This window comes from Labrus mixtus, chromosome 7, assembly GCF_963584025.1.
Source record: "Labrus mixtus chromosome 7, fLabMix1.1, whole genome shotgun sequence".
NCBI lineage: Eukaryota > Metazoa > Chordata > Actinopteri > Labriformes > Labridae > Labrus > Labrus mixtus.
Genome location: NC_083618.1, coordinates 10,611,378 through 10,619,334, shown reverse-complemented (window position 1 = coordinate 10,619,334; position 7,957 = coordinate 10,611,378). Strand labels below are relative to the sequence as shown.

Below are 7,957 nucleotides of genomic sequence, written 5' to 3'. Positions count from 1 at the left end.
ATATGTCCTTAATAATATTTGATCACTGGTATATTTTGAGACATAATCGAATTTAATCGTTTTTTGTATCCTACAATTTGGCCCTCTGGCAGTGAGAATTAAACGAATGTGGCCCTTGCTGTGGCCAAAGTTGCCCATCCCTGGCCTATAATGTCAGAATAGTAGGGAAAATTGCATCACAAATTTCCAGAAGCTGAAATTTACATCTTCAAGCTATGTCTGGTAGGCTTGCTGAAGATGTCAAAATCAGAAGTGACCCCCCCCCCCCCCCTGTAAAAAAGAAAAAGGCCAGTTTTTACAGCAGAAATTGAACATATTTACATTGAAAAGACAGGCGACATTAGCTAACAGTCACCAAATGCCAGTGGACTTACTGGATCAAGTAAGGCTGCAGGTGGCAGAAAAAATCCAAAAGGGTTACTGGTAAACTTTCAAGGTCGTTTTTTATTTTAGATGAATTCAACTTTTTTGCTTCTTCCCAAATTAAACAGTCTTAATTTAACGTCTGGATAAAAATAAAGGCAATACACACCATAAAAGTACAAACCTTGTTCAATCAAAGAAATACAAATTAAAAAAAATAGAAAAAGAAAAAAAAGTAATAAATGTTTCCGATACACAGATAGTTCCACAGACATGTAATCCTTAGTTCTAGAATTAAAAAAATATGTTAGGTGTGATCTGAATTAGACTTTAATGTTGAAATGGCAAATCAATGTGAATTTGATTTATTTTAAAGAGCTAAAAATAGTAAGCACCTTTGGTCCGTTATCATGACAGTCACATCAAAAGTACCTATTTGTTTTGGTCATTCCTAATTACTTTCAGGTTTTATTTCCTCTGTTGCACTATACAACCATTACAAATTTACCTACGAAGCTTTTGAACTTGAATATTTTAAAACCATTGTTCTGCTTTAAAGGCTCCTGGGGCTTAGAAAGTAAAGAGCAGCATATTTCTTTTGCAATTTTGTTGCTGAGTTGGGTTGGTTGTCTAAAGGTTGTTCTTGTCTGCTTAACCAGAGTAAGTGAATAGAACAATCCTAAGGAATGATGACATTCAGTCCATCAATCCACAGAATTCATGCAACCAACCTTAATTAAGTCTGTGCAGTTTAAAGGAAAGAATGACTCGATTGTGGTTTTACATGTTACACCATTGTGATTTAAGTATTGTTTTTTTTCCACATCTTTATACTCGGTCATAGTCTAAGGGTTCTAGCTGGAGCCTGTCGGGAGATAACGTATTTGAATGTATTTTTGGTAACTTTTTTTAAATGAATTTTTTAAAGAAATTGAGAAACAGTATATTGATTGAGATGTAAAAAGATAAAACAAATAATGCTCTATGTACATTCATGTTACATAAATAAATCTGCTAGGCTATATTTTGTAGACTGGAGTGCAAAATTATCAAGTATAAAGGTCAAATTGGAAGATCTTAAAAAAGTATGACATAGTGTAAAAAAAGAGGCATATTTCATTATTGTTCCACAAAAGAAGATGTGTAATGTTTGTTTTCCAGAGCACATGCACAGTCTCCCATCCTTTTCATGGCACTTCCCCCCTAGTTGCAGTTTATGGCGGGTCTGCGTTAGTGCTGGCCTGAGACCATGTTCAGATGGCACGTTTTACAGAGCATCTTCCCCTCTAGAGGATAGCAGCCGTGCTCATTGGGTTCAGTAGAGAGCTGGATGACACAGACCTGCATACAGAATTAAAGACTTATTATTGTGAGTATGAATATTAAGTCAGGGTGTTTGCATACATGTCATTGTGTTGGTTAAGCTGTTTGCTCGCTTAATGCCTACCTCACATCTGTAGCATTTCTCATGATAGGCGTGTCCCAGACACTCAACATTATAGCTGTCAGTGCCATCTTCTTTTGGGATGATTAGCTGGTTGCAGGCGTTACACTTTGGAGCATACTTCCTTTATGGACAACATATCAGTGGAAAGACAATATTAGACAAGGCAACTCTTTTTGTATTGCACCTTTCAAAGCTCTAAGGTAAACAGACACTTACCTTATAGTCTTTATATATAGAAAAATAAAATTAATTTTCTGACTCACATTTAACAAAAGATTTATTTGATGGATTATGTGATGGATTTACCTGTAATAGTCTGGGAGACAATACACTTCTCCAACTTCTCCTTGAGCAAAAGGTTGCTCTCCTATTTTCTGTTTACACGTTGCACAGGTGAAGCAGGAGGGATGGTACGCTCTCTCTAGTGCTCGGATCACATGGTCTGTGATTGACTCCCCACAGGCCCAGCAGAGCTCCAGACTGGCCTAAGAGACAAGAATACAGGGTCATTCAAGTTCAAATTTCTTTTTTTACATATTTATCTTTTTTATTTTTTGCAAGTGGATACAATTTCAAAGTAGCCCATACAAGTCATGTTAGAGTTTTACAGAATACAGACGACTAGAACACAAAATAGAATAAAGACTGCTTTAGTTCAGCTTTATTTTGTTTAACCCATATACATCAAACATCTCATATATTGCTTTCCATTTCCTTTACTTGCTTTACATTTTTTATGTTTTTCATCTTTCCAAGCAGCCCTAAGCTTATATTAACTTTCTAAAGAAAAAGTGTCATTGACCTGAATATGTGTAGAATACCACATTGAACATCATTAATTAAAATTTTGTTTGGACTTCATTTCAGTCAAACTCATGTTAATATTGAAACAACAAAACATAGACACTACAATGAGATTTCACAATGTTAACTTTGATGTTTAGATTTCAATATTTATGCTGTAATAACAAAAATGGAACGCCAAAGACAGAAGAAATGTAAAGCATGTATGATGTCAGTTAATTAGCATGCAGAAATACAGTATTGGCATTGTTCTTGACAAAGCTTGCTCTTTTATGTGGCGCTCTGAGATTCAGTATTTGAGGATGGATTGACTCTACCTGGTAGCAGTCTTCACAGAGAGGGATTCCAGCTTTGTTGTAGTAATGTTTGCCTGCCAGAGGACTGTGACAGGATCTACACTGGAAGCAGTCCTCATGGTACGTTCTGTTTAAAGCTTCAATTGCGGGTTCAGAAAGAGCCACAGGTTTCCGACAGAAGCCACACACCTCTGCAATACACAAACATCAAATGACAAACCAGGTTTTAATAATGTGGGTCCAGGGGAAGTGAAGGTTGTAATGGTTAATTTGCATATACAGATAATGTTACCTTTACTCTGGCTGCTTGTGTTTTGGCCAGTTTTAGGGATCTCCTCGGACCGATCATCTTGTTTCAATCCAATAGATGGTGTGATTGTTTCTACCTAAAATATAAAGAAACATGTTCATGTCAAACTTAAATCAAAAGGAGGGAAAGGGTAGTTGTTTACATGCTGAAATGTGAAAGTTACCCAACAGAATCAAGAATGAAGTACACTATTTTATGATTTTCACAACAATAAACTTTTTAAAGCATTCAAATTCTATTTCAAAGTGAGGCTTTAAGACAATTCTACCTTTGTTGCTTTTGAAGAATTCAGCTATAGATACAAATATCCTTCTTCTACTTTTAGTAAAAAAAAAAAAGAAAAAGTTCAGATGCTGCTGTTAAGTTTTTCAAAAAGTGTAATAATTTTTTTCTGAATGGAATTGAGCACCTTTATTGTCATTTCACAGAATAAGAGATTACAAGTGACACTCTTGGTTGGGGCATCTGAGTTAAAAGGTCACACTTGCATGCAGATATTTGAAACATTTTCACAGACAAGCACATAACATAAAAAACACATTCCATAAAAAGGAATGTATTCATGTTAAAAAATAACCACATCACACTCTTCATTTAAATAAAATTACAAGGTGAAGTGCCAGTAACACAGCTGTTTATTTTGTATGTTGATTAAGAGTGTGAATGTCCTCGTGGTATAAACTGTTCAAAGGTCTGGTAGTCTGTGTTCTAGTGACCTAGTGCCTGCCTGAGAGCAGGGGGTCAAACAGGTGGTATCCAGGGTGACGGAAATCTTTAATGTTTGTAGCTCTGGAGAGTAAGAGGGTATTTGCAATGTCTTGGAGTGAGGGAAGGGGGCAGCTGATGATTTTTTGTGCTGTGTCAATGACCTTCTGTAAAGTTTTTTTTTTTAAATCAGCTGATGAGTAGCCTACATACCACACAGTAAGGCTGTATATGTCAGCACACCCTCTATATTAAAGCAGTTAAAGGTCACAAGCAGCTTTTAACTGAGGTTGTTTCTCATGAGGACATTTGAAGTGCAGTGCTGCTGTGCCTTTTTGACCACAGCCATGGTGTTGGTGGACAAGGATAGATGTCTGATATGTGGGTTCCTAAGTAGATGTGAACTTTGTCCACCAAGTCTGCTCTGCACTTCCTGAAGTCTATGGTGAGGTTTTTTTTTATTGAGTGCTCAGCGGCAGGTGGTTTTTTGAACTCCATGTCAACAGGCCCTGGATGTCATATAGGCAGACTCATCTCCTCCTGAAATAAGCTCGACCACAGTGGCGTTATCATGTAATTTGATAATGGACTTGGTGGAGTGGATGAGTTTACAGTTATGGGTGTAGAGTGGGTTTAGTATTGGGCTCAGCACACAGCCTTGTGGAGAGCCAGTGCTCAGTGTGAGGGTGGAGGAGAGGTGGGGGCTAAACTATGTGTTTCTCAGTCTATAATCTAAGTGCAGGTGTGTGTGTGTGTGTGTGTGTGTGTGTGTGTGTGTGTGTGTGTGTGTGTGTGTTGTGTCCCAGGTAAGACAGTTTGCTGATAAGAATGTCAGGAATGATTGATCATATCTATAAAGACCATTGGTACTTAGCTCCCTCTGTGTTCCAGGTGATTGAGTGTTTTGTGGAGAGCTATAGTGATAGCATCCTCCGTGGACCTGTTTGACCTGTATATGCAAACTGATGCAGGTCAGAGGAGGGAGGCAGGCTAGCTCTGATCTTCCTTGGTAACATTCTTTTAAAACATTTCATCACAATAGGGGCAAGTGCTGAAGGTCTGTTTTCATTAAGACCGTCCACCACCGGCTTCTTTGGAATTATGGCAGGCTGACTTGAGGCCAGGTACACGCCTGGACTAACTTCTCAGTTACACCGTTGGGGCCACCTGCATTCCTGGGTTCACTTTTCTGAGCACCTGTCTCACCTTGTGTTCCTGTACAGAATGTGTCCGAGTGTCTGTATCAGGTGGTGTTGTTGTCTTTGAGATTGGTGTTTTCATCTTACACTACAGGTGAAGAAGCAATTAAGCTCCACCGCCAGCGAGGTGTCATGATGGAACTCGTGATGTTATTGCCCTTGCAATTTGTAACATCCTGTACTCCCTGTCACATCTGCCTTGCATCGCTTTCCCTGAACTGTGCCTCGATCTTCTCTTCAAGGCCTGTTCTGTTTAAGTATTTGCTTGAGTTGATCCTGAATCATGACATCGCCTTTTACTCTGTAACAAAATTTCAAAACTGGTAGGAGCTGCAGGACTACTCCAAGCCTAAAATAAATCTCCACATATAAAAATGTGAGCTTCCTCTAGTGTAAATGAATCCCATCTCTAAATCTACAAGTAAGAGTAAAGAATATTACAAGTAATAGTCAGCATTTTGTCAAACTTCTTGTTGTAACACAGACCTCTCTATGCTTTGCACTATGGTTGTTTCTACAGAGATGAGATGAGATGACATCAACAGACATCAACAAAAGTGTTCCATTTCATATGGAAAAAGTGAACAGGTTTGATCATTTTCCAATATCTAAAGGACAACTGTTCCTTCATAATGTGTTTTGCAGATTATTCTGTACAACCAGGCCGCAACATATCCAGGATCTGTAAAAGCTGTGGAAAGTAGTAATCCATCATTGTGGGAAACAATGCCAGGTCTACTTAAGGAAAATATCTTTGAGGAATTCTTAGATTGAGTATTGAACACAGTAAATGTTTGCTGTTAACAAGAAGACGTTGGTTATGCAAATGTGTCAGGTTTTAATTAACATTGTAAGAGAAGAGTTCATACCGCTTTGTTTTTAGGGGACTGCTGTCGTGGGGTCTGAAGCTGGGAGGGAGGTGTCTGAGTAGGAAGAGGTGGTGGAAAAGCTGACTCTTCAGAGAGGGATTTGCCCAAAGATGAAGGCTCAGCAGCAGAACGAGGAAGAGGGATGAGATCTGTATAGCAGGATGGTTTCACTTTTAGTTTCTTAGACATTTTTTTATTTATTTTTTTACAAATAATTCATACATTGAATAAGATAAGAAATTAAAGTTTGTGCTGTTGTGTTTTCTAAGCACAACTTTTGCTCCTCATATATGAGACACTAAAGTGACAGCGTTTCTGCCTGTCCCTGCAGAGAATCCTTTAGGTTTCCAGCCTGATACATTACTTCCTAAATCCAGCTAGGGTTAGGAGAGAGAGAGATTTTCTGAATTTCAGCAAGTTAGCATTGCACCTCTGTAACACTCCATCTCCCAATGGATAACTTTAAAATATATATAAACATTTGCAGTATTCAGATACGTGATATATTTTACTCCAATCCTTTCTAAAACTACATTACCCAAAAATAAACAATTGTCTAATTTTCTAACACGGTTCATGTAACCTCCAGTGGCTATCTTCAAATAAGAAGATAGCTGCAGAGGTCTGGTTTGCCTTTTTCATTTACTACACATTCCCAGACTTTTTTTTCATTTTCAAATGCTAGCGTTCAGCAGCAGCAACCAACACTGACGACTCAAACAACATAATTCTTCACATATCTCACACCTCCAACTGCAGTCACAAATGTCAACCTTACAGTAAAACACCAATAGAATCTTCCATGTCTGTAATTGATCAAGACCCTCTGTAAATACCCTCTGCAATACGATATGGCTGTAAATGTCAGGAAAGTAAATTTCATTTGTTTCCAGGGAGTAACTTCCCCACCTCAACAAGTGAATCAAAAGCAGCCTTCTAAAACAAAGTTGTTGAAAGACAAGTCCCAAATATCTGGTAATGGCATGTTTGATCAACTTCTGAATAAATATCAGGAAATCTAAATATCTATCTGCCTTGAAGCTAACATAGAAACTGATTTTTATCATGAATACCTGAAGCAGATTTGTCATCTTGTTGCAGCTTCCTTCTGTTTGGTCCATGTTGGGCAGGCGATGGGCTCTGAGGGTCTGTGACTCTGGCCGGGGCCTCGGTATGAGTCTGGCCTCTGCTGTCTACTCTGCTGTGAGTCTCAGACTGTGAGTCTTTCTTATGTCTGACTTTGGGGATGCTGTCACTCGGGCTGACTCGTATAGCCGTGTGCTGCTTCTCTCTGGCAGGTGCACTGTGAGCCTGGAGGGCGGGCTTCTGTTGTGTCAGAGTGGCTCGATGAGGAGAAGCTAGAGTGATGAAGACAGAGGACACCATCCTTTTTGGTGGAGCTGCTGATGCCATGACTGTATTACACCACCTACAACCTGACAGGAGGACAGAAAGATTAAAACAACACAGGACTGCTACCCAGACTAAATATTTTTTGTCCGGTTTCAAAGGAAAAAGATGAAAAAGAGAAACATCATTTACACCAGACTTACTTTTGGATCTTTTTTAGTTATAAGAAGTAAACAACATTTCATTCTTTTAATATCATTAATATTTTATCTAAGAGCATACATCCTTAAAAGTCAACTTAGTAGGAGTTCACTCTCTCTATAGAAAGGTAAATTCAAACACTAACAGCTCCCATTGCCCATAATGATAAGTTTCAGAAGTACAGTCACATCACATTTCTGAATAATGTGTTTCCTTTAAACTCGCTCCCTCTGTCTGTGAGCTGCCATTACATACCTGTGAGAAACTTTTCTTCTCTCTCCTTCCCTGTTCTGTATCTCCAAAACGTCTGGTTTGTTTCCCTCCTGTGAGCTGCCACACAGAGAAGTTTTACTCCGGCAGAGAGGGAGACTATCAGCAGAAAGCCACTCCTTATCCCTCTGTACCTCCCTCCC

The 7,957-nt window shown here is 38.7% G+C and overlaps 1 protein-coding gene across 1 annotated transcript; it reads right to left on the bottom strand.

Annotated features, from left to right (window-relative positions):
- Nucleotides 1–424: 424 nt before the first annotated feature.
- On the bottom strand, nucleotides 425–7,957 carry fblim1 (filamin binding LIM protein 1). The gene is made up of 8 exons (XM_061042816.1): nucleotides 7,800–7,957; nucleotides 7,067–7,429; nucleotides 5,994–6,142; nucleotides 3,203–3,296; nucleotides 2,932–3,101; nucleotides 2,117–2,295; nucleotides 1,811–1,931; nucleotides 425–1,704 (listed from the first exon to the last, which is right to left on the bottom strand). The coding sequence occupies exons 2-8, from the start codon at nucleotides 7,404–7,406 to the stop codon at nucleotides 1,594–1,596; spliced, it is 1,164 nt and encodes a 387-aa protein (XP_060898799.1). The 5' UTR covers nucleotides 7,407–7,429; nucleotides 7,800–7,957; the 3' UTR covers nucleotides 425–1,593.

Bases quoted from the DNA above. Each gene is read 5' to 3' on its own strand.
- fblim1 (XM_061042816.1), bottom strand. From the start codon at position 7,406: ATGGCATCAGCAGCTCCACCAAAAAGGATGGTGTCCTCTGTCTTCATC. The intron at 6,143-7,066 runs GTATTCATGATA...CCTGCTATACAG, and splicing joins AGATGACAAATCTGCTTCAG to ATCTCATCCCTCTTCCTCGT. The intron at 3,297-5,993 runs GTATGAACTCTT...TTTATATTTTAG, and splicing joins AGTCCCCTAAAAACAAAGCG to GTAGAAACAATCACACCATC.